This window comes from Astyanax mexicanus, chromosome 16, assembly GCF_023375975.1.
Source record: "Astyanax mexicanus isolate ESR-SI-001 chromosome 16, AstMex3_surface, whole genome shotgun sequence".
NCBI lineage: Eukaryota > Metazoa > Chordata > Actinopteri > Characiformes > Acestrorhamphidae > Astyanax > Astyanax mexicanus.
The window spans coordinates 35869150-35896615 of NC_064423.1; the positions used below are offsets into that span (position 1 = coordinate 35869150).

General features: G+C 38.5%; 1 protein-coding gene across 1 annotated transcript in view; it reads left to right on the forward strand.

Moving 5' to 3' along the window:
• The first annotated feature begins 427 nt into the window (after positions 1-427).
• The window catches only part of mrvi1 (murine retrovirus integration site 1 homolog), a 71557-nt gene continuing 44518 nt past the window's right edge, over positions 428-27466 (forward strand). The window contains exons 1-7 of the mRNA XM_022670060.2: positions 428-653; positions 2041-2358; positions 3375-3528; positions 13520-13563; positions 22498-22606; positions 26344-26506; positions 26909-27416. Coding sequence (XP_022525781.2) covers positions 600-653; positions 2041-2358; positions 3375-3528; positions 13520-13563; positions 22498-22606; positions 26344-26506; positions 26909-27416 — 1350 coding nt within the window. The 5' untranslated portion in view covers positions 428-599. The remainder of the gene's footprint in view (positions 654-2040; positions 2359-3374; positions 3529-13519; positions 13564-22497; positions 22607-26343; positions 26507-26908; positions 27417-27466) is intronic.

Below are 27466 nucleotides of genomic sequence, written 5' to 3' on the forward strand. Positions count from 1 at the left end.
AACTTCTCACTCTGTTCCAAGGGGAAGGTTTATACTCGAAAAGAAGGGGTAGGTAGGGTTAAGTGGTAGTGCCAAAAGGTGAAATGGGATTGGGTCTTCAGCATATTCCTGGTAAACATGTGACACTGTGGATGGAGGAATGTTAAATACTGGCATCTGTGGAAACCCCTTAAATCAATTTATATACTGTTGTCCCATTACTTCTGACATGTCAAATGGAAGTTGAAAATATTTAATACTCTTATCATTTTCTCTTCTCTTGTGAAGTGAGCCCAAAGTACAAGATTTTATTCATATAACTGTTTATGCAAAACAAATTGTTGTGCTGTGTTTAGTTCTCACCACTTGAACTTTAATGTTGCTGTGACTGCAGTGTACTGTACTGTCTGTACTCCTGTTCTGGTTCTGGTTGGTGGTTCAGGGTTAAGGAGCTGGAGGTGCTGCGAGCTCCGTGGGAGGAGCAGGAGCGCCGGCTGGCTGAAGCCAAGCAGCAGGCACAGGAGGCTCGCAGGGCAGCGGCTATCACCTGGTGGAGAGCTCTGCGGCTGGAGGGCGAGAGGAGTCGGGCGGCGAGGGACGCTCAGGAGGCCACTGGACTCATGCAGGAGCGGATCCTCACCCTGGAGGCCCAGCTGAGGGCGGTCCAACTGGAGGTGATTTAAATACAGCAATCACAGCAATTTAGTTTATTCCCATGTCTCTGTTTCTCTTTGGAATTTCTGACATTTCACTGTTTCTTCTTCTGAAATCAAGCATTTTAAAAAGAGTTTATCCTGTGAGGATTTGATTGCATTCAGCAAGTATTACAACAGCAATACTTGATCACCAAGCTCCCTAATCTATCTCATCCAAAAGTAAATGGATGGAGCTCCATCATTCCAGAGAACCTAGAATCACTGCTCCACAGCCCATTACTTGGGGCTTTATACGCCTCTAGCCTCTCTCATGTCATGCATTAGACATGGTGCACATAGGTTCATTTAAAAAAATGTCTTAATTTCACAATGAATAGACAAATAATTTAATAATAATAATTATATTACATTCCTTGATATACAGTACCAGTGAAATATTTGGACACACCTTAACAGTGTTTTTTCAAAATGTATGGAATGAATTAATTTACAAAAAAATGTGTTAAACAAACCAAAATATATTTGCCTCTTAAAGTGTTTGAGAGCTTCAGTGGTAAAGTAGTGAAGAGGTAGAGTTGATATACAGTTAATACTCTATTTGAGTAATATTCTAATCCACATTATGGTAAGTAAAGAAAACATTACTTAAAAAAATAAAAGTCATTAAATTCGAGTGCCATCATTGACCATCAAGAATGTAAGGATGAAACTGGCTCTCATCAGGACAGACTCAGGAAAGGAAGAGCAAGAGTTCCTTCTGTTGCAAAGGATAAGTTTATCAGATTTACCAGCCTCAGAAACCACAAGTTAACAGCTCCCCACAGGGTATTTTGGTTTGTCCAACACCTTTAAGTTACTACATGATGCCCTATGTATTCATTCATAGTCTAGATCACTTCACTATGCATTTATAGTGTAGAAAAATGTATAATCTCATTTAATTCTATATTTCACTTTATTTAGCATTTAGCATTTTTTTTACCATTGAATTGCCACAGAAATACGGCAAGACAATACTGTTTGTTCGAAATGGACTTCCAAACTTTAAAGAAGAATGATATGACTTTTGGAAATACTGTAAAAAGGACAATATTTCAGTTCATTATGACTTTTTGAAACTGCTATATTTTACAATGATGAGCCAAATGTCATGTAACAGGAACAACTTTAATATCCCGTGACTTTTGCAATCTAAGGAATCTAAGGAATGCTGTACTTACCTGAGGGATATGTGTCCACTGCACTGTCCACTGTCCACTTCATAACTCTCATTATTCAACCTCGCTTACAAGATAACAACTTATAAAAGCCATCCCCTGAGGTAACCCTTTGTGATGTATTTACGCACTGCTGTCCCGTAAGTTTTGGCGTGTCTTATGTTCTGACTTTTCCTGTATTTTCTTAGAAGGAGCAGCAGAAGGTGGAGCTCAGAGATGCTCAGAGTCAGGCTGGGGCTGAAAAGCAGGACAGGGGGGTGGAGACGGAGGCGTCAGGTGACCCCGGCAGAGATGAAGCAGCAAAGGAGCTGCTGGAGTCTCTCAGCAGGGTGGAGTCCGTGGTGGGCAGAGCACTGCAGGTCGCCCAGCTTCTCACTGAGGAGCAGAGCAAGGTGAAGAAGAGGCTGGAGGCCATCAACCGCAGAGTGGAGGAAGCTGTGAGCAGAGCCACCCACACCCAGAACCAGCTCGGGGCTCTGGAGACCCGAATGTCCAACAGCACATTGGTAGGCTTTTACAACTGCTTTTCGCAGAAAGCCCCTTAAAGATTATCTACAGATGTTACTGATCTATTTTGATCTCCTTAAAAAGTCTTTAATAATAAGGTACACATACACATGTAAATGTGTTTGGGATGTGCCTATTAACATTTAACTACCAAGATAGCTATTAATGTCTGACTGTTGACATCTGTCTAGGTTGTATTCAGTCAGTGGAGCACTTGTGTATTCCGTTGCCAAGAAAGCAATATGCCAGAAATGTACCTAAACACCTAGTTTGGAGACAACCACAGCCTTGATATTTTACCAAGCACATTTGCTATTTAACTGCTTAACAGGCCAATATTTTTACCAATTGTCTTCCTGACATTACACCACTAAATCTTGAGGATTTCTACTCAAGCATTACATTAAAAAAAACTTTTACGTTTAATAAGGAACATTAGTGAAAAGTATAATTGTAATTGTAATAGAAAGTATCTAAAATAGTAAATCTGCTAATGTCAAAATATAATGAATAAAATCATAAAATTGGCTGTTTCCAGGATTAATTTCAAAGTCAGTATTTTCCTGAATACAAATCAAACAATTCATGTCCTCCAAACATTTTTTCATTATTTTGTCTAGTTTTTATGTCTATTTTCAAACATTTGGGTATGATTCCTGTTTCTGATCTGGAATTATTAAGTGGAGTAGAGAATGAACAGGCAGCTTCTTCAAAGGTCCTGTAGGAGATTTCAGAGCCCTGACATTTTCAGAATGTAAATAATTTATTTTACTGCAGAACAAATAGGTTTTGTTTCTGTAGCCCGTATACAGGACGAGGCATGTTAAGGGGATTTAAACAACGCAGGCGGAAGCTGTGGAAATAGACTGTTTGCAGGGTTTAAGATAGCAATGAGCCTCACAACGCACCTTGTGCAGAGTGTAAAATAGGGCACTATATCACAATACATTGAAATATTTATATTTTCTTATACCCTTGATCTTCAGTTGTTAATTTGGGTCTTTGTTTTCCTCAGTCCTCAGATATTTCCATGCAATATAATGCAATCCCAGAGGATTCTGGCAGTTCAGCAGTTGGTAGCAGAGGCATCGTCGCTGACCCTGATCTGGAGTCTGTCTCGTCTGAATCTCAGCACAGCAGCAGCCCCAGACCGACATCACCAAACACAGGTACTGATTGACTTATTTACATACAATATACACTCATCTTAATAAAATAGTCAATATAAAAAAAGGTGGGCGATATGGCCCAAAAATGATATAACGTAATTTCATGGTATTTTTGCGATAACGATACTCTTGGCAATATGACAATGCACTGAATTAAAAAATAATTTCACGAACACACGACTGTAAAAAAAAAAAAAAATTACATTTGATTATTTCATACAATATGATATGGCACACCCCTAACTGAGATATTAAAAAAGACAAGAATACACAGACTTAATATCTGTAGCTTAATATATAAAATATAGGCATTTCTGCTGCTTGAAAATTTGACAGATGCTCATTCTCACTCATTCTCTCTCACGTCCTGCAGTTTTGGAAATAAAAAATTTAAAGAGAAACACATTGAACAAAACATTTATTTTATTTCACTTCGCAATTATTTAACTGAAATTCGCTTGTATATTTTTTATATTTGACACATTGCCACCGCACTCTCTCTTGTCTCGTGCTGCCCGTCAATTATTCAACACTCAAAAATGAAAGTGAAATACACATATCTATAAAGCTATATTTTAGTGTTTAGTTTAGTGTTTCTTATCACCAGGTCACGTTCATGTTTTCATTATTTGTAACTGAAACTAATGTCAGTTATTCAGTGTTGCAAATCCAGCTTTTACATCAACAATAAACAGAATAAAGAATAAAATAATGTTGTTGTTCTCTTAAATGAGCTGTTGGTGTTTCTTCACAGCGTGCTGAGACGCACAAAAGCACCACACTGTTAACCCTTGTGTGGTGTACGGGACTGTGGGACCCGTTTTCATTTTTCATCAAATTTAAACTAAAAATTTTTTGTTTAAACTCAAACTCATTGGCATTGGCTCATTTTTTGTGAAAAACACATTCAAAACACATTTTCAATCCACTGTACACTAATAAACATTGCTTCATTTGTAAATTTGAAACTAAACAAATTTTCTACTCATATCTTGAGGTAAATTCATTTTCTTTTACATTTTATTAGAAAACTAAAAAAAATAAAGAGTAGCACTTTTTGAAAGAAATGTAACATAAGAAAGGTAAAGGGCAAATATTAACCATGTAAGCTGTTTATATTGCTTGCAATTTAGGTGAAGCGAGCATGTGTAAAGCATTTTAATGTAGAATTGCTTAATTTTGCTGAATTAAATACAAGTAACAAAAATATGAACACCACACAAGGGTTAAGATACGAACGCGCCAAAGTCAGAGCGCATCTGACTCTTAAAGGGAATGACTACTGACACTCATGATACCAAAGACACAGAACATGCCCCTAAATAAAACTGCCCAAAGCCCAAATAACCAGTCTGCTATAGGTCGCTAAAACAGGGCCCAATACAGTTCATACAGCATACAGTACTTTAAAACAAATCTGGTATGTCTCTCACTGTCTTAATTTAAACTTTGTCTTAGTGTGCTGTGTGAAGTAGTCTCTGTTTGTCATCTTCTTCCTGCTGGACCCCCACAGGGCCTACTTGTGGTTTCGGCTCTGGAGGAAATGCTCTGCTTAGGAAACCCCACACATATGGTGTGAGCTGATGTTGCTGTAAGATCTGCAATCAGTTCACACGGTTAGACTGAGAAAAGACCATAAGCATATACAGTATCAGAGCACTGTGAGCTATATATGGGTGTGCCCAGCTTAGTTCACATGAAGTACTGATATGCAATGATATTGCTTATACAATATAAGCACTTTTATATACAGTAAAGACATAAAATCCCTCATTCTTATGTTGCAACAGTACCAGTCAAAAGTTTGGGCACACCTTTTCATTCAATGTTTTTCTTTTTGTCTACTAAAGTGATCCAGATTATGAAGGAAAACATAAGGAATCATGTAGTAACTTAAAAGTGTTAAACAAAAAACTTGTGGTTTCTGAGGCTGGTAACTCTGATAAACGTATCCTGTGCAACAGAGAAAACTCCTGCTCTTCCTTTCCTGGGTCGGCCCTGATGAGAGCTTTTTTTCTTTTCTTTACTTAGTTGAGTAGTTCTTGCTTCTCATAATCTGGATTAGAGCATTACTCAAATAGGGCTATTCACTGTATACCAACTCTACCTCTTTACTACTGATGCTCTCAAACACTTTATTAAAAGGCAAGAAATTCAAGTAATTAACTCTTGATGAGTTCAGCACAGCTGTTAACTGAAAGCCTGAATTCCAGGTGACTCTACCTCATAAAGCTGACTGAGAAAATCCAGCTAAGATGTGCAAAACTGTCTCTATCTAAGTAAGAGGTGCTACTTTGAGTAATCCTAAATATAAAATTTAAATAAATTCATAATAATAAAAATAATAATTACTTTTGACTGGTTCTAAGTATACAACTATATGTAAGACACTTGTGCAATTGCAAATTCTCCCAATATTTTAGATTAAGCAAGTAGACAGTGCGCATTAAAATGTGCAGAATGTGTTCTCTGTAGAGGATGTGAACTTGAAAAACAAAAATGTAATCTTACCAGTAGTAGATTATTTATGTATTTAATTTATTATTTATTGCTAATTAATGCTGTGTAGTTTTTGCTGTTTATTTTAGAAATCTGACCTTTCATATTTGTGTATTCCAAATATACATCTAATTGTATTATCACTGAAGCACAATTTCACTCAAAGTATTGCTACTGGTTTCAGATATGTTTATTATGACAAAAATACCACATTAGTGGTCCTGTATTCAGTCAGTTTGTTTGTACGTGTAAAAAAATAGCAGCAGCAGCAGCAGAGATATGATCTTTTTTTTGTGTCATGGCTCATCTTCTGGCCTCTTATCATGCGCACTTGTTTTCCTTCTTCAGTATGCAGTGTAGAACAGGGTCATATTTGCCTGGCAAATCAGCAGGTAAATGAGGAAGGCGTGGAGCTCGTGTGACGCGAGGGCTGCTTGAGCTTCCGATGGCCTGTTTGATTTGGCTCACTGCACAATTCCATTCAGTAACTTTTGCATTTCACAGAAATAGCTTCAGGACTTTCAGTTCCTACGGGAATTCAGTTTATTGACTTGTGTTCAGTGCTGTTGCTAGAGAACCAGCAAACAAAGCAGAAAAAAACACTTTTTAAAAGATTATATTTATTAAATGACAATTTTCCAGACAGATAAAATAAGCTACATGCAATATTTTTACTCTTTTATATAAATTATAAGCATTAAGCATATAAGCTGCTAGTGGCAATTTTCAGGGTCCAAGCACAAAGTAGCCCAATGACTCCCAATATGACATTAAAGGGGCACTAAACCCTCTGATTTTACCTGACTCCACCCACAGCCCAAATTTGAAAAAGGCACCGGGTGATGTATGGGTTTAGAGGCAGAGTAGGAAAGAGAGCTGATTGGCTGAGCTGCAGCAGCAGCAGCAGTGTGCCTCTGATAGCGGTGAGATGCAGATGGTTGGACGTCAGCACGGGGCGGTATTAATGGTATTATTGAATAACGGATCTGCATATTGTGATTTGTCTGCTTACCAAAATACACAAACACTTCATCCTCGCCTATAGCACAGTAGAACCTGAGAGGGCGCTACAGAGGCAGAAATTACCACAATAAAAGCGATTTTTAAAGGTTAGGAAATGTTTATAATATTGTTAAGCAAGACTGGTATGTTTTATTACTTTAAAGCAACACATTTCAGCTATAAATGGAATAAAATATGGTTTAGAGTTTAGTGGCTCTTTAAAGTATCACATAATGTGCACATAATGTTCTTGTAGATAAGTACTCAAATAGGTCTCTTTAGATTCTCTCTCAGATACACATGAACCTGTTGGCACCGTGATTATGGTAAGCTAATGCCAAGCATAGGCTAGAAGGGTAGACAGCCATCCAGTAATGAAGCATTTAGGTGTTCTTATCTGTGGTGCTGTTAATTTACAGTTTCTGAGACTGGTAACTCTGATGAACTTATCTCGTGCAACAGAGGAAACTCTTGCTCTTCCTATTTTGGTGTGGTCCTGATGAGAGCCAGTTTTATCATAAAATTCTTAATGGTCTTTAATGGTATTCAATTTTTTTCAGATTGATTGACCTTCATTCCTTAACATAATTTTTTTCTTTACTTAGTTGAGTAGTTTTTTTCCATAACCTGGATTAGAACATTACTCAAATATTCACTATTCACTGTATACCTGTAACTCTACATCTTCACAACTTTACAACTGATGCTCTAAAACACATTAAGTGGCAAGAAATTCAACATTTAATGTTTATTCTGGAGTGTAATTACCGTAAAGATCCAGTTTAGTCATAGTTCATAGTTCAGTTTGAATCCTATTTGCATTTACTGCACGTCCACCTGGCTGTATTTAAGCAATATGGTCAAATAAAAAATATGATGTCACGCATCCGTCATTAAATAAGCTCTGCTTAAACAAAGATGCAAAATGGTACAAAGGTCAGTCAACCCTCATCAGAGCTTCCACACACAAATGGAAACAAAGGAACGATGATTTAAAAGCATGCACACATCTACTGTAAATGGCAATATGCACCATGAAACAAACTAGGATGGAAGAAACTCTGATAATTTACATCATTTTGCCATGAGCATGCAGGCCAGTGTTCAATACCATTCACAAGATAACACCTCACAACTATACAGGAGTCTCTGTGTTCCCAAGCCATCCACCGAGTTAACGGTTCATGGTCAACTGCTGTCCCATGACTTTTGGCATGCCCATGTATACCCTTCTACCTGACTTTAAACAAAAAAAGTAACATTGCTGTTCCCTTAAACTCTGAGACCTACAAAGCGCTGCACTGTTAAGATACGAACACACCAAAGTCAGAGTGTATCTGCCTCTTAAAGGGAATGACAGCTGGCACACTGATTGGTCATCCCTTGGCCCTACCACTTACCCATAACCTTTTTTTTGAGTAAAATCCTCCCCCTAAGAATTAAGACAACCCTTCAAGCACCCGAAACGTCATCAGAAGTGCTAAAGTTCAGTAATCTAGCTGCTGCTGCTACTGGTTAACTAGTTACCTTTAGGACTTTATCTTATGTCTTTAGAAAGGGGGGAGATGTTGCAGAAATTAATTATTATTGTTCATTTCTTAAATCTTGTGTGGTGTTCATATTTTTGTTACTCGTTTACTTTGTTACTTGTATTTAATTCAGCAAAATTAAGCAATTCTACATTAAAATGCTTTACACATGCTCGCTTCACCTAAATTGCAAGCAATATAAACAGCTTACATGGTTAATATTTGCCCTTTACCTTTCTTATGTTACATTTCTTTCAAAAAGTGCTACTCTTTTTTTATCAGTTTTTTAATAAAATGTAAAATAAAATGAATTTAACTCAAGATATGAGTAGAAAATTTGTTTCGTTTCAAATTTACAAATGAAGCAATGTTTATTGGCCCTTGGCCAAACATACTGTATGTAATATAAATGGTTGGAGGGGGGGGGATGTTTTTCACAAAAAATGAGCCAATGCCAATGAGTTTGAGTTAGAAAAAATATTTTTTTATTATCATTTGATGAAAAATGAAAACGGATCCCACAGACCCGAACACCACACAAGGGTTAATTCCTCTGTGATAGGGAGCTGAAATTAGCTGTAATTAGCTTTTGTTTTACTTTATTTTTCTCTTCCGCCTTAAATACTGCAGCCCCTGCTGTCTGTTGCACCATTTAAGGTGGAACGTGAAAGTCAGCTAGGTGGCTAACTACTGAAACAAACTACTAGCGATCTTTTTATGCTTGTTATAAATAATTTGGACATAGAACATTGAAACTACACATTAAACTACGGCAATATAGTGCTTATCGTCATTTTTAACAGGAAAATATTTACATTTGTGTTTTTTTTTGGTTGCTTTTTCCGTCAGCTTACCAGTGATTCTCATTAGAGGTTAGATCGGGCCCAAAAAATCCAACCCGACCCAGCCCGAGCCCGTGCACATTCTGCCCGAGCCCGACCCAACCCGAACCATAAACTGTCATTATGAGCCCGAGCCCAACCCGACCCGACCCATAAACTGGCTGTTTTCGGGCTGTTTGAATGAGCGAAATATGATCAGAATTATGTTAAATAACACTGAAACATAGAAGCATAGAACTATTATTTAATTACAATGATTTTTAAGAACAGCTAAACACAGTGCTGCAAGTCAAACGCGGAGGAGTTCACGTGCGAGAGAGAGAGCAAGAGAGAGAGAGACAGAGAGAGAGAGAGAGAGAGAGATTTGCGTGTTCTGATGTGAGCTACTCACAGGTAAAGGTTCTCTTTTATTTCCTCGTGCTCATATTCTAGTCCCATACATAATTCTGCAGCTCCCTCAGTGTTTTCTGTCATATTTTGCAGCTAGCGCGAGCGCTTACAACTAACACCGCGGACCGCGAGGTGCCGCCGCGCTTGTGCCGAATCCGCTACTGAATCCGACTCCCGCTTCGCGGACAGAATCGGCACAACACCCCCCGCTGTACAACTGCGGGAGTGAAAACAGCGCTTATAAATAAAGTGGTTTAGTTTCACTTTCAGTTTTCGTTATTTTATTTAAAAAAAAATATATAAATAAAAAACAGATGCCTACATCTCAGACTATTTTCTGGAGCCCGACCCGACCCGGCCCGAGGAATGTGGTGGTAAATCTCGGCCCGAACCGACCCGATTTCAGGTCGGGCCTTGGGTCAGGTCGGGTTCGGGCAGAGAATCTAAGCTCTAATTCTCATACTCTTCAGTTTAAAGTGTGCATCTGAAAAATCTCTGTTTGAAGGGCTAACAAGCCCTAATAAGAATCGGGTCACCCCTACCCCTTTGCGTGCACACACAAAACAGAGGGGTAGGGGTTAGGAGTAGGGCCAAGGGGTGAAATGGGATGTTACGAGATGTGCAAAGCGTATTTTTGCGCCCTTACAATGCCAAAACCTGCTGCGCAATACATAATTGACCAATGCTATATAGATCACTAAAATAGGGCCCTCAGTAAAGGACTATAATACTATACTTCTTCTTCTTCACTGATTTTCAGAACTTGGTTATGAAATTAAGCCACACATTTACAGCACTGACAGCTAGCAAAGTGTCAGCGATTCGCTGTTTGTCAAACTGAAGAGCTCTCCTCATCCCACTTCAAACAAACAGCACATCTCTCCGTGTCGTTCTGCAGTGTTTGTCTCTTCTGAAGCACAAAAGGATGCTGGTCTGTGATCTCACCGACAAATGACACACTGCTGGCTGCTTTTCTCACATATCCAACCACTGCTTTATTGTTGCTACCAGAGCATACTTAACTCTTTCAGATCTGGATTATGTTCCAGTGGTGAGAACAATATGAGAATTCTGTTTTCTCTCTGTAATGCACTTAAAAGCAAGATTCACTAAATACATTAATAAAAAATTAGATAAATGTATGCCCATTGCTCATTTCCTTCTTCCCCTCCTTCACTCCTCTATCCCATTATCTCTCTTTGACCTCCTTTAGGCCCTGTCTAAAGATGTTTTTACCTTCTATTACTTTTGTACTTCACTATTGTAAGTCGCTTTGGACAAAAGTGTCTGCCAAATGTAATGTGATATAATGTAATGTAATGTAATGAATAGCTTTTTTTTATTCAAAATTTTCCCATTTTCTACCCATTTTACACGACCAGTTACCCAACCCACCCATAACACCAGGAGGATGAAGTCTAGCACAAGCCTCCTCCGATACATTCCTTTTAGGCTTTGGAGCTTGCTTCACTCCTTCGTTTCTTTGGTTTTACTATGAGTGAACGGAGGAGCTACTGAGCTCTGAGTTTCCTCTTCTGAAGTCTCCATTGCTCCACCAGCCTCTCGCATTCAGTAAAACTGAGCCGGATCCTCTTTTAGAGTCTGTACGTGTGACGAAAGTAGATAAAGACTCCCGCATAAAAAAAAGCGACCCGACACCCCAGTTTTTATAATGAGTATATATTAGGCTAAGCATAGATGGTCTTTCCAGCACACTGGTACCATTAAACACAGTAGTTTGTTCAATCTCCACCCAGAAATACTTCTGCTTTCAGATTAGAAACTAAATAATACAGACTGACACTTCAACCCTCCTGTTATGTTCCGGGAAAAATAGTTAAAAGTATTTTTCAGTATGAAACTTCTTTTGCTTGCCTTAATTAGTGTAATCAACATATAATATGAAAATGGTTCATCTCCCACATTTTCAACCACCCCCTGCAAAAACTAAATCTAAAACTAAATTGCAATGTTATATTTTAATGTTATGTAAAACTATTGTGTTTTATATGTTGGTCTTTCAAAAGTAATAAGCTAGTGAAACATTAAAAAAGTTTGAACATGTATTTAAAAAAAAAAGAGTGAATTATCCTAATTGAAGCACTACCTGTTAGAGGTAAGGAACAGCATTGCACTAAATATTAAGAGAATAATTAGCAATGGAGTTAGTAAAAAAATATTTACATAGCTTGTTAGGATTTTTTGGGGTTCCAGACATCTTTTGGATAATTAAACATGCAGAGGATCAAATTGACCCGGAAACACCATTGCTGTTCCTGACAAATGAACATAACAGGAGGGTTAGGTGAAGTAAAGGAGTATTTGCACTTTGACATTACTTGACACCTCTGGACCTCACTCACTAATCAATCAATCAATCAATCAATCACTCTTTGAGTTTTCAATGTAGCCGAGCATTTACAAAAACAGGGATCGACATGACAGAGAAAAATAATAGCTACATTTAATAATTGTAAAATTGCAGTAAATAAAATATAAAAATAGATAAAAAAATAAAAATATAATTAGAATAAAATAGAAAAAAATAAAATTAACGATTGTAATAAAGTATGGTTTAATTGATAAAAAATTAAGATCAAAAGAAAATAAGACTAATACAACTAAAGCAAGTTAAAATGAGCTAAAACTAACATTTACATAATACAATAAAAATACAAATAAATAAATGAATTAAAAAAAATAAAACCAAAAATAATAAAGAAAATCTAAATAAGTTAAAAAGCAATAATACAAAACTGTTTTAAAAAATAAAAATAAATAATAATAATAATAATAATAATAATAATAATAATAATAATAAAATAAAATAAGGAAACAAATAAAAAAAAGGAAATACAAAAAAAACTAAAAGAAGAATTAAAATAAAAAATAAAGGTTAAGAATAACTAGGATTAAGTACAACAGGTACAGGCTGCCTGAAGGTGTTTAGATATTAAATATTTAAAATGATTTAGTGACACCAGTGAGCTGAGTTTTAGTGTTTCCTGTAGTGAATTCCAGCTCACTGGTGCTGCTCTGTAGCTAAAAGCAGATTTTCCCAGTTCACTAAAAACTCTTGGAACCAATCACTAGAGCGAGTCAGATAATTACTGTTTTTTATATTCATCAATGAAGTCTAATGCTTTTGTTGCTTGCAGAATGCAATCAAAGCCTTTCAACAATGAAGCCAAAATCTAGTATAAAGTCTTCTTTGTACAGTAGATATAGTTACTCCAAAAAAAGCAGGATAAATTCTCTTTTTATTTTATTTTTTTTTTATCATACAACTTATGGTTGCGGAAGAAATCCTGAACAATAAGCAGGTGTCCTAATACTTTTGTTCCTATAGTATAATAGTGTGGACACTGTGGTGGCAGAGTGGAGATCACGTTCCTGCTCAGGTCTAAAGGAAGTAACACAATGAGGCCAGTGTGGGCCACACACTCGCTCTCAGACACAGGATCAAGAGCTTCATGTAAATGGTTGCCAGGTTATTGTTGCCCATAGATATGGAGACAGGACTACAGAGAGAGAGAGAGAGAGAGAGAGAGAGAGATACAGAGACTGGTGAACTGACCTGGCAATCAGTTGCCTGCACCTCCTGCAGTGCGTCACGCTGTAGAGCAGGCCGGCTATTTTGGTGCTTTTTAACACTTGGTCATTTGCATGACAGGCTAGTGAGATGCAAATGCCCCCTGTGCCTCTTTGTAACTGCTTCTCTTCAAACAGGTGGCACGCTTCTGCCCGCCGCAGCCGAGGATAACAGCCACACGGTAAGAGCTCTCTTCTCTTCTTTCGCTCTGTTTTCACCAGGGATGGACAAATCTTTGGTCAGTCAGAGCTTTGAGTTTCTGGCTCTGCGATGCTGCAGTTGTGTAGAATCCAGTGCTGCTTCAGGTGTGTCCAATATGGCCGACTTTCACTGGAAGCAACTCTTGAGTGATGACCTACATGTTGAATCCAGTCATCTCTGTTTGACCGTTAAAAAGAAGTACTGAATTTTTTTTTCCAAAGAATTGATTTATTTCCAGTAATCATAATTGGCTTCTTACAGCCGTACACACTCTTAAATATATAGAAGTAGATCAGATGATTCCTTGAGTGATGCCATAGAAGAACTACTTTTGGTTCCATAAAAAACTATGTTTGTAGACCAGTGAAAGTGATGAATGTTTAAAAGTTTAAAAGAACCATCACTTGATGTCTCTTTACAGAAGTGTTTTACTCCTTACTCTTTTACATCAAATGAAGTTTCTTTAGACCATAGAATTCAAACCATTGTATCCAAACTTTACTGAACCAAAGTGGTTCTTCAATAATGGTTTGCATCACGATGTTAATAGAATATTTATCTCGTAACGTTTCTATAGCGTAATTCCAACGTTCAGAAAAGTTCTACCAATCACCAATAAACTTCTGAACAATTAAAATATTTTAATGGTTCTAAGAGCAATATGAAGAACCTTTACAGAACTTCTGGGAACTGGCATTTTTTTTCCAAATAATTGGTTTGTTTCCAGTAATCCTACTTCCTGTTACTGGGGAAAATGTGGCTTCTTACATTCGAATACACAATGATTTCTTGAGTGATGCCATAGAAAAAACACTTTTGGTTCCATGAAAAACTATGTTTGTAGACCAGTGAGAGACGAATGTTTAAAAGTTTGATAGATTACATACTCATAAAAATATAAAAAGAATCTTTCAATGGTTCTAAGAGCGATGTGAAGAACTTTTACAGAGCTTTTGTGGACTAGAAAAATGGGCAAACTGCAGGGTTGGATTTTCACACTAGATATCTCAGTTTGGAGTATGTGCTCTCTCTTAAATCTAAAGGTGCTTCAGATGTTTTTTTTTTTTTACTGATATCATACAAGAACCACTTTTTGTTCTGTAAAGAATCTGGTAGGTGTTTGTAGAGATATAAGTGTGATGGGTTTCTGGCTCTGCAATGCTGTACTGTAGAATCCAGTGCTGTTTCAGGTGTGTCCAATATGGCCGACTCTCACTGGAAGCAACTCTTGAGTGATGACCTACATGTTGAATCCAGTCATCTCTGTTTAACCATTAAAAAGAAGTAGCACTAGATTTTTTTTTCCAGTTTTTGTTTCCAGTAATCCTACTTTCAGGGACAACTGGTTTCTTACAGCCGTACACACTCTTAAATATATAGAAGAGTGATGATTTCTGGAGTGATGCTCTAGAAGAACCACTTTTGGTTCCACAAAGAACTACGTTTTTAGACCAGTGAGAGTGATGAATGTTTAAAAGTTTGAAGGATCCATCACCTGGTGTTTCTTTACAGAACCAATAACTTTTAGAGAGATTTCATACTCATAGAAATATAAGAAATAGAGTATTTTGATAGTTCTAAGAGGTATATGAAGAAACTTCACATAAATATCTCAGTTTGGAAGATGTACTCTCTTAAATATAAAATAACCACTTTTTGTCCTTTAACGAATCTGGTAGGTGATTGTAGAGATATAAGTGTGATGGGTTTCTGGCTCTGCGATGCTGTACTGTAGTGTAGAATCCAGTGCTGTTTTAGGTGTGTCCAATATGGCCGACTCTCACTGAAAGCAACTCTTGAGTGATGACCTAAAGTAACAGTATTAGAGAACCTTTACACTGGTACAGAACTTTATCATCAAGTGAAGGTTCTTTAGACCTCATAATTCAAACCGTTGTATCCAAACTTTACTGAACCAAAGTGGTTCTTCTGTTGAATCACTCCAGAAAAACGTTTGAAGCAACTTTAGTCTTTAAGGTAAAGTAAAGTTGAATATTGTTTCTGGATTTGACACACTGTTAGTCATAACCACCCAGTGAAAAGTGCATCCCAGCTAACAGAGAACATTACAAGAACATTCAGCAATCTTTTGAAAAGTTTGGTATTAGATATTATAAAACGATAATAAAATATATTATGTCTAAAAACTGGTGACATAATATTAGTTTGCATCTCAGTGTAATAGAACATTTATCTCGTAATGTTCTCATAACGTAATCTAAATGTGATTTGTTAGTTATGACAAGGCTTATCATGTATTTTTCCTCTAAGATCAAGAGTATGGACAAGACGTTGGTCAGTCAGAGCTTGGGTTTTGTCTCTGTGGTGCTGTACTGTAGAATCCAGTTCTGTTTCAAGTGTGTCCAATATGGCTGACTCTTACTGAAAGCAACTCTTGAGATATGTGAGCTATGAGGCACAATCAACACAGAGACCTGCATGTTAAATCCAGTTATCTCTGTTTGATCATTGTGGATGAATTCCAGGAGAACTGGATTTTTTTTTTGTCCACAGACGGTTCTGGTTTCCAGTAATCCTATCTGGGCATCCAGTGCCCTGGAGCAGAGTGAACAATTATCCTTCTGCCCCAGACTGACCTGCCAGCCCATAACTGGGAAAACTGCTGGGCTGGATATTTACACTAGATAATACTGTATCCCAGTTTGGAGGTTGTTCAGATGAAGCTTTGAGGGATGTCGTGCCATGTTGGTTCTGTAAAGGAACATATTTGCATTAGAGATGTGTGTGTGTGTCAAGAACCTTTGGACTTCAGATTACAAATATGGTAATTTATTATACTGTGTGAGTTTGTTTGTGGCATTTGCTCCAAAAATAATTTGAAGCACATCAGAGGCATCTAAAAATAAAGGTTTCTGTATGTTTTTTGGATTGGACACACAATTGTTCACCTACTTATTCATTACTTCTTGTGAAATCAGGGGTATTAACCAGACCTTGTGTCAGTCCTGACGTTGTTTGTCTTCCTGCCACAAACTCTAGGTCACAAACCAAAGACTCCATTTCCCAGAATTCACACTACAGTGTTCCGGCTCACCTAGCTACTGAGATTGCTCTCACCTGGTGTCCCCTGTATAAATACCCCCTGTGTTCTCCTTATTCCTCAGCCAGTATTGAATCTATTTTCCTAGCTCTTCTACCCAGCTTTTCCTTTGTGTTTGTCTCTTTGTTATCAACACATTTTTAGGATTTTTTTACCTCTCTTTTGCCTAGCCCTTTGTAGTTTTCTAGGTGCTGACCCTATTTTAGTATTTTGACTACCCCTTTTGCCTTGCCTTCCTTATTTTTGGATAACTCGTGTATGACCTCTTTGCCTGCCCATTCTGGTATGTTGTTTTTCTCTGCTGCCCTTTTTTGCTGACCTTACCGGTCCCTGACCATTCCTACGCTTTGTCGCCTTCCAGTGTAAATGCAGGGTTAAAAGCAGTGTCCACAATCATTTGGAAATACACTGCCTGGCCAAAAAAAAGTTTCCACCAAAAAAAGCTTTGATTTAGTTTTTATTGCTTTGATGCATTCACTGTGGCATTGTTTCAATAAGCTTCTGCAAGGTCATAAGATTTAGTTCAATCCAGTGTTGCATTAATTTTTCACCAAGATCTTCCAGCAGTATTGATGATGGTATGATGGAGTCTGACCAACCACTGCACAAAGCAGCTCTTCTCCATCCAGCACATCCCAAAGATTCTCAATGAGGTTAAGATCTGGACTCTGTGGTGAACTCTCTCTCAATCCATGTGTGAAAATGATGATCTCATGCTTCCTGAACCTGAAACTCTTTCACAATTCCAGCCCCATGAATCCTGATATTGTCATCTTGGAATATGGCCGTGTTCATCAGGGAATAAAAAATCCATTGATGGAATAACCTGGTCTATATTCAGTATATTCAGGTAGTCAGCTGACCTCATTCTCATGACCCCACATCATTTACTTGTGTATAATGTTATGTTGTTACATAAGTGAAGAACTGAGAGTAACCTAATGTATCTATGTAAGCATTATTCTGTGTATTTTAACTTGATCCCAATCACAAACTCAGTGCACTGGTTGTGTGCGCCCAAAATATTGTAATGAAATGTTAACATGGATTGCCCTCATGAAAGGACCCAGTTTAATAAAAGGTTCCAGGAAGATTAGCCTGTAAGCAAGTTACAGAAATAATATTACAGGAAAGTTGTGAAAATGTGAGACGTAATAACGATTTGCTTTACAAATAGAACAAAGTTTCCTGCTAGATGAAAACAGATACAAATGATATTGAAACAATGTTACCACAACATTAAAAAAACATTAAATAAAAAGACAGATTGAACATTTTAAGGATGTTTACTGTAACTTTCAGGAAAAGTTTAATCAAACTAATCTAAAATTGTCATCTGAGGAGATGCTTCTTTGGACATCTGCAGAAGCATGTTTTTTTGCATGGTTAGTCAGGCATTGTTATTTACCGAAGATCCTTCTTCACTTCCTCTACTGCTGGTGTGATGGTGGTTAGTTTGTAAGTTTGAGGGATGGTGCACGTTTATAAGATGTTGAGGGATGGATGGGGTAAATATCTGGAAGCCATTCGTCTGTAATTCCTTTGTGCTTGAGAGAGAGAGAAATGAACGTTCTTTGAATAATCAGGGTGAAACCCGGCCGGCAGGGCACTACTAGATGTTTTGGTAGAGATAGAACACAGCCATATTTCAGCTGGGGTTCTCTGGAGCGTCAGGCGAGAGAACGCAGCTCAGCGGCAGCAGCAGCAGCCCAGAGAGAGGCACGAGAAGCCTTCTCCTTAAATGGTCAAAGCTCCCAGGAGTCAAAGAGAGGATGGTGCTGGGAGAAAAAAAGGCAGGGAAAGGAAAAGAGAGAGAGAGAGAGAGAGGAGCGCTGAGGACCGGGGAGCTGCTAACAGACCAGAAAAAACAAACTGCAGGATTGAACAAGAGCTGGACTGAGGAGAAAGTTGTAGGAAAGTTGTGACAGAAGTGTGGACCCGGCATCAGTGATCCTTATTGGAGGACCTTCAGGTAGGGCTATAGGTTAACACATTTTTCCATGTTTTTGGTGACTGATGAGGGAAGTTCTGGAAACTTGGAACTGGTGTTTGGAACTGGAGCAGAACTTCAGATCAGTCTTAGTGTTCCGCTTAATAGTTCCGCTTGATGGTTGCAAGTGATACGTGATGTTTTTTATGTGTTTGTTGGCTTCTCATGAAGGTATGGAAGTCTTAATGTGCATGGACAGTTTCATTGTATTAAGGTACGACTGTAAGAAGACGCTTGGGCATCAAGCTGTAAAGTTTGCCGGTTCGTGTCATGCAGCAGATTACATGTAAATGTACTGTATTTATATGGGAGGTCAGGAGGACAGTGCTTTGTTTGATCAGCTTATGTTTAGTGGTTAATAAATAAAGCATTTATGATGCTGCTGAACTCTCTCAGGCAGATATATAAGTGATTACATATGTGCTTTAATTGGACACTGGGTTATCTTGGATAATTGATGCCACGAATCGGCATAAAGGCTAGTTTTGGGTAGCGTACCTCCTGGTGAGAGATCGTTGACATGCAAGACATGCCTAAACATTCTTAAACATTTTGCCCTGTTGACAGACTTTAGGGGAAGTGCATCATTGGATGGAGTTTAGCAGTGTGCTTGTTCTAACAAATTGCCAGACAGCCACCATCACCTTTGTTTACATTGAGTAAAAGGCTACTTTTGGGTAGTGTACCTCCTGGTGAGAGATCGTTGACATGCTAGAGATGCCTAAACATTCCTGAACATTTTGTGTTTATGCATCATTGGATTGAGTATAACAGTTTGCTTGCTCTGACAAATTGCCTCATCTAGGTTATCTATCAGCCAGTCACCCTCGCCTTCGTTTGCATTGGGTACTTGCAAAGGCTACTTTTGGGTAATGTACCTCCTGGTGAGAGATCATTGACATGCTAGACATGCCTTAACATTTTGCCCAGTTGACAGACTTTAATTGTATGACATTAAGACTTTTTGCAGTGTGCTTGTTCTGACAAATAGCCCCATCAAGGCCATCTATCAGCCAGCCACCATCACCTCGTTTGTACAGGTATTGTAAACGAAATACCTGGATATCTGTGGAAAGGAACTGTATCTTGTTTAGCATCTAATCCAGGTTCTGGTTCTGTTTGAGATCCAATGAGATTTGATCTTAAGTATGGAGACCTTTTGGTGAGCGCTTCAATCCCGACTATACTGTGGAGCAACACACTGCACCACCTGCTGCATAGAACAGTCAGTCACCCCTAGTAGTAATATTAAAGACAATAGCAGGTCAGTGATATGTGCAGGGCAATCTGTGTCCACATGTGTTGCCTCTCTTTTGGCGGGACTTTTTGGCATTTTTTAGTAGAATAATGCTTGCCCTACACACAGCAATGGTTTCCTAGGAAAGTTTCTGCCAAATTGCAACACTCCCTTTACCTGGTCTGAAGATTTGTCGCCAATTGAGACATTTATGGGATCAACTGAGTAGGGCTGCACGATATTGGAAGAAAAATTATATTGCAAATGTTCTTTTTCGACAGTATATATCGCGATATTAAACAATGCAGGGCCCATGGCATCCCCAGTCCCAGTCTCAGTCTCACGTCACCAATCTTGCATCTGGACCGATCAAGAGATGAGTCAGCGGCGAGCACTCAATACCCAAGGAAAACAGCAAAACAACACTAATCGTCCCTTTAGTCAGGCATTAAAATGGCTTTTTAAAAGGTAAATAAAAGTTTTTTTTCTGGGATTAAAAGCGTGAATTCAGCTGTAACTGGAAATATCTGTGCAAAACTGTGCTGGACTGAGCTGAACAGCTTTCGACACATGCATTTACAAGCACGTGCCCAACCATGTGGATGGAGCCATGTGGTTATCTCGTGTTTGCTCCTAAAATGCCTGATCTATAAGCGTGCAGGATCTAAAGGCCTAACTACAATATTTGTGGGCAAATGTGCTTCAGGATGCCATACAGAACTTGTATGCTTTTATGCACAACTGTACATCATCACGCCTTGTACCCAAGCTAGTGGTGCTCAACTGGTAACTAGACGCTTTGATCAATTGCATGGTTTCCCCACCCTAATAAACTTACTCAGTAGATTAGAATTTATTTAATTTAATTTATCCCTGCCTAAGCTTTGCTACCCCAGCTCATCCTCACCTTCCAACACGTAGGGATCCTCTCACATTACTGTTATCTTCACTCGCTTCCTCGTTAGGATCAGAACTGGCTGTGCTTCGCCCAACCAAATGTTAAACAAATCTGACGAGCTGGGACTGTCTTACATAACCAATCGGGACTGAGACAGAGAGAGCGAGCCGAAAGAGAGAAAGAGAGAGACGGCCAAGTGCTCACTTTCTCATGCTGTCTTGACAAGGGTTTCGCCGCAGAGCGACCCTGAGGCTGCGGGGTCCCTTGGGCTTCACCCTACGTGTTCTCGCCAGATTTATTTTCCTCTCAGGCCGTGGATTGCAAGGGCCTGCTAAAAATAGCTCTGGTCAATGAGAAGACCATACAGACCAGAGGAGGAATCAGAGGGAGAGCTCACAGATGCAGCAGGAAATAATCAGGCTGATTCGATTACACTGCAATATTCATCTGTGGGTCAGGCTCAGCAGGGGAACATGCTGCTGGCTGGACTGTCCACAACCAGTGAAGCCTATCTGAGAAGACCGTGCCCATTCTAATACCACTAAGCTGCCGTATTTATTGGTGACACTGCAAATGGGCAGTTTTGCTTGAGGTGTGAATGATTCAGGTCTGGGGTTCCCAACCTTCTGGCCCAATTACACAACTGCATGATGTACAGCAAAACAAACAACGTATGCTATCAAATTTATTGATTGCCATATAATAAGTTCTTGTTGTTAAAGACCCAAGCTTAAGACTAACTTATTGCGTGGTATAAGCTGGTCTTCCAGGCTAAAACATGCCCTATTCCAGGAAGCACATGGTTTACCAGCCCGTAACCAGCTTGACTGACATGCTTGTAGACCAGCTAACCAGCTTAAACATGTCCGCCAGCTTAAGATGGCACAGCAGGGCTTTAATCCAGAAAAAGACAATCAATAATTTAGTCCCACTTTGGCAACACTGAAATCACTACTGTACAGATGGCAAGACTGTTTTTTTTTTCTTTTAACCAGACATGGATATACTTTAGAGTAGTCATAGGTGAAACGAGTTTTGATGGGATCCATGATGCTCCTGAATGCATCCCATCCAGGAGGGGAAAAAACAGTGCCCGTCCACACTAAAAACTGGTTTGGCTGACTCACAGATTCTTTGCAGAGGACAGGCCCATTCAGAACCCTCTCTGTTTTACATGCGTTTTATGAATATTCATAAGAGGGAAGAATCAAATAGAATAGAATAAAAACACCACAATAAAATAGTTAAGATGATCATGCGTGCATATCAGTAACAGGAAAAGTGAAAAGTGATAACGTGTCTTAGTGCATAATGTTCTCAACGCTGTTTTAATCTGGATTATTTTTCTTTTGAGGACGTTTTATGAAGCGTAAGGAAGACTCTTTCTTCCTTTGAAACCATTATCTCCTTTAGAGAGTGTTTTAAAAAGCTGAAAGAACAGTTTTTATCTTGATACTGTATCTTCAGTTGTTCCTCAGGGACGGTATATTCATAATCATCACTTATCCATTCTCTTCTGAGGAGTTCTCATGGCTTTCTGCCGAGAATTATTAAAATACACAAACCCGCGCTGTGTTTCATGGCTTTTTGAATGTCAGAGCAGATCTGGTCCAGTAGCAGATTAGCGAACCTTTAGCAGCAGGCCAAACAGAAGAGCAGCAATAAACAGTGCTTTATGGCCCCGACTGTTTTCAGCGTCACCATGGATATACTGCATCTCCATTTCAGGGCTGTGACAGCGAGGAAGCATCCCAGGACACTGAGGACTCTCCTGACTCATCCGACCCGTGGGTGAACCGTCTCAGCACTGTTATCTCACAGTTATCTTCTCCTGCAGGTACTGCTATTACTCATGTTATACTGTATGTTCTATATTTAGCCTCTGAAGGTCACTTGGTTCAGAGCTTCTTCTAAGTTGGAAGCATCATAAAGTCTAAACAGCCACAGCGTTTATAATCAACTTAACCCCTTAACATGCCTTGTCTCATATACAGGCTACAGGTGTAGGTGATACAAAACTCTTTTGCAGTAAAATAATTTATTTACATCCTGAGGGCTTTGAAATCTACTACAGGAAACTTAGAGAAGCTGTTTTCTCTCTACTCCACTAAATAACTTCAAATCAGTAACTGGAATCAACCCAAATTCTGCATGCTTGAAAATAGACATAACATAATAAAACAAAAGATTTGGAGGACACAAACTTGTTGATTTATATTCAGAAAAAAATATACATTTTAAAGGTCTCATTCCATTGTTTTTTCATTTATTTTAAAATGTCATGAATGAATGCCATGTGAGCCGTTTTTTGTAAAAAAAAAAAAAAAAAAAAGTGCTCAGGTTGTTCTATTTTAGCCCTGCTTTATTGCACTAAATTAGTGGTATTTTGTCATTTAAGTACAATACAATAAAATTACATTTTGTTTACATTACATTACATTACATTTCATGTGGCAGACGCTTTTGTCCAAAGCGAAGTTTAGACTCACCTTCTTATTCAATATTTTACTTTATTTCCTACATTGTGAATTAACACTAAACTTAAAAGTGTTAAACAAACCAAAATATTCTGTGAAGCATCAAGTTATTTTACAGTTTCTGAGGCTGGTAACTCAGAACTCTGAACTTATCTTGTGCAGTAGAAGGAACTCTTGGTCTTTCTTTCCTGGTGCAGTCCTGATGAGAGCCAGTTTCATCATAACATTTTATGATGGTCTTTGCGACTGCACTTGAAGATATTTTCTAAGCTTTTTCTAATTTTTCATATTGACTGATCTTCATTTATTTGGTCATGCATGTTCCTTTAGATCATGGTCTTGCTTTTATCCCTTTTAGCAGGGATGAAAGTTGAATTGGACCCTAAATATAGCATTTTCTGCTGTCAGAAAGCAACACCACTTCATCAAATATGATTACAAATTATATTCACCTTCGGAACAAGTATAAATATTTCCAGATTACTGAGATGATTTCAATTGCAAGTAGTTGGAATAAGACATTAATAACTTTTATATCGCATTTCAATGTAGATTACTTTGAAGTGTAATAATCGTGTGTATTTCCACTGGGTCAGTGTAAACTGCTGTAATACTGGATTTTACTTCACTTCAAACTTCTAAACATAAAATTAAAACTATTTTATTGCCCTTACTAATTTAAAGATGCTATGTATGTATGTAAAATCTAACCTAATAATTTACACAGTTCTGCCAAAGATAACTTTATGTGGGTCACAGCTCTTCACAGATAATAGGCTGCTCACTTTGCATAACTGGTGTGGCCAGAAGCATGGCCTTACCTCACACTATAGTGAAACTGGACACACCATGGATCCTTTCCACTCTTTGGCCACAGTCTTGGGTAGCACACTTCAGTAAAGGTTATTTAATGATGATGATTCTTCTCTTAGTGAGATAGCATTCATGTTTTCACTTGTTTTTACTTAACGGCATTATCCTTACATTAAAACCCACTGGACATTAACTATTTACATAGACTCACCTCTACAAGTGTCAGACAGTAAAAAGGCTTTAGTGTTGAGTAGATGTGGGCCATATTATATCGTAAGCAACAATATCGCCAACATTTTTGAATATTGTGAACAGGTATTATACCCTGAAATATCGTGCCAAATCACCCACCTCTAATTATCACATCAGGGTTCTACTTTTTTTTTTTTTACTGTTTTTAGCTAAAGAAAAATTCACACTGCTCTCATTTCCCATTATATATCTACTAGATACAGATTATATCTGTCCAGTATCATTTATTTGACTTTAATCCTGAATATATGGAGATATTTGGAGTGCATTATTAGTATTATTAGTATCATGACATTCAGAACCAAATTTGGTAACATTCTTTTATTTTTTTTATAGGAAGATTATCCTTTTACAGCATATTACAGAAATAATATTACAGGAAAGTTCTTAAACTGTGTGCCATAATTATGATTTGCATCATAAATAGAACAGAGTTTCTTGCTAGATGAACACAAACGTTATAAAAACACTAAATATTTAAAAACATTAAATAAAAAGGAACTAATCTAAAATTGTTATCTGAGGAAATGTTTCTTTGCACATCTGTAGAAGCTTCTCAAAGTGTGTCTGAGTGTGCTTAGTTAAATCCAGGTGAAGACTTCTTTATGGCCAGGCAGTGTATTAAGACAATAATATGCTTTCAAGAATAACACTATTATGATGATGTGGAGTTTTTTTTTATCAATATGTGATCTGTTTTCCTGTCTTGTGTCCCTTGTTTTGGTTATCCTTCTGTCTCCACCCCAGCCCCCACAGGTGTCCCTTATGTTTGCCTGTGTATAAATACCCCATGTGCTCCTTTGTTATCTATCGCGCTTTTTGTTTGACCTTATGCTGTTACTCTGTTTAGATTGTGTTTATATGTTTTGTTTAGCCTCAGACCTGCTGTGTTTTTTTTCTTCAGTTTTCAATGTTTGCTTTATGTCAGGGGTGTCCAAACTACAGCCCACGGGCCATTTGCGGCCCGTTTCCTTTCTTGGAGCGGCCCGCGAGGTATTTTAGAAATAGAATGAAAGTTGGCCCACTGTTAAGCAGGTTTTTATAATGTGAGATTCAAAGTTTGAACACTAGGTGTCAGAAACGGGCCAAAGAGTCTAAAAGCGGAGAGAGTGCACATTTCTAGCGCAGAAAAACGGGGCAAAGAGTCTAAATGCGGAGAGGGCGCACATTTCTAGCGCAGAAAAACGGGTAAAAGATTCTAAAAATGGAGAGGGTGCGCATTTCTAGTGCAGAAAAACGGGCCAAAGAGTCTAAAAGCGGAGAGAGTGCGCATTTCTAGCGCAGAAAAACGGGGCAAAGAGTCTAAATGTGGAGAGGGCGCACATTTCTAGCGCAGAAAACGGGGCAAAGGAGTCTAAAAGCGGAGAGAGTGCGCATTTCTAGCGCAGAAAAACGAGCCAAAGAGTCTAAAAGCGGAGAGAGTGCGCATTTCTTGCACAGAAAAACGGGCCAAAGAGTCTAAAAGCGGAGAGAGTGTGCAGTTTTAGCACAGAAAATCGGGCCAAAGAGTCTAAAAGTTGCCTTAATTAAGGAGTTTAATATTAAGAGACATCATGAAATTAAACATCAATTTGAAAAATCTTAGTTTATACAACACTGTCAAAGATAAAGATAGTAAGTCAAGTAAAATGGTGTGTAAATGAAATAATCAGGAAAAAGTATTATTTAAAGGGGTATATTTCATTATGTGTTTTATTACAGAGTCTGTGGCCCGTGACTTCAAATATATTTCTCCTTCTGGCCCCCAACAAAAAAAGTTTGGACACCCCTGCTTTATGTAGTTTATTTCTTTATTTGTTATTTTTGCTTGTTTGTTTCAGTATTTTAGTTTATCTTCTGGTTCATAGCGTTTTGTTTTAGTTACCTTTTTGTTATATTATTCCATAGTGTTTTGTTCTTTGTTAGTTTCTTATCTAATAAAAGTGACTTGCATTTGCATCCGGCCTCCTCCTCGATGTTACAACTATACAATATGGCAGACCTTTAATGCATGAGCTTCTTCTTTATTACCATGCTGGTTCCTCTCTGTCAGATTTACTTCCCGTGGGACTGGTTTGCGAAGGAAGTCCTCCAGAGCAGAACACCTGCGAGAGAGCGTCTGCTGCTGCTCACAGCCCGTTACCGGAAACCTCCCCTCCGCCGGGCCCAGCCTGCGAGGAGCTCGCGCACGGTCCCACATGGGAGAATGTAGCCGGGTCAGTGTTTACATTCTTCCAGTTCTTACAGGACGAGTCGCGCGTGTGTTTATGTAAAATCCTCAGCCCATGAGGGCCCAGGCTAGGTGAGACTGTGCAGAAACAGCAGAGTTTACATTGTCACCCACCAAAGCTCCAATTAATTACTGTTGCTCTTTACTAGTTCCTGCAAAAATCCACAGAGTGCTTTTAGCTTGGAATGAAAGGCCCATCTGTCACTTTGAACAAAGACACATATTTCTCAGGTAATGCAACAGGATACGGCTCCGCTGACGGTCGTGTTGATCACGCGTGATGACAAATTACATCTAGCGTGGCCTAGATGTTTAGTGCTTACGTACACAGCTACTTTCCAAAAGTGTCTGATCTGGAAATCGCTACTCTTACTTTGTTCTGCTGCAGGTCGGAGGAACCAGACCGCGCTGAAGGCTCTCCATCAAAGCTTGAAGAAAGCGAGAGCAGCAGATTTATATTAGAAGAAGGTGATAGCAGACAAACTGCCAGCCCTGAACCGAACAAACGCCCTAAAAGTAAGCAGGAGGACAGCGAAAGAAGAAGAAGCCAAGACGAGGCGGCAAGTTGTGGACGTTCAGAATTAGACCCTGGTGGAGGGAAGACAGACTCTAAGCTTATTGAAAAAGGACAAGCTACAAAAACAAACAACCAGGAGAGTCTCCAGGCTCTCAGTACAGCTGATCTACAGGCAAATGAAGGTGCGAAAACCAGCGGGAGCAGTGAAGAAGAGCCAGTAAACAGTGAAAGAAACCAAGAGGAAACAGGAAGCAACAGCGTCTTAAAGGAACCGCAGATAATCTCGACGTGCCATACCAAAGAAGAATTTGAAGCATCTCAGGTCGACAGTGTTCAAGACTCTCAGCTACAGACTGCAGATTCTGTTGGAGCACTAAAGGTCAGTACTTTTTTTTTTTTAATGTTTCTAAAAGAACTTAATGACTAAAT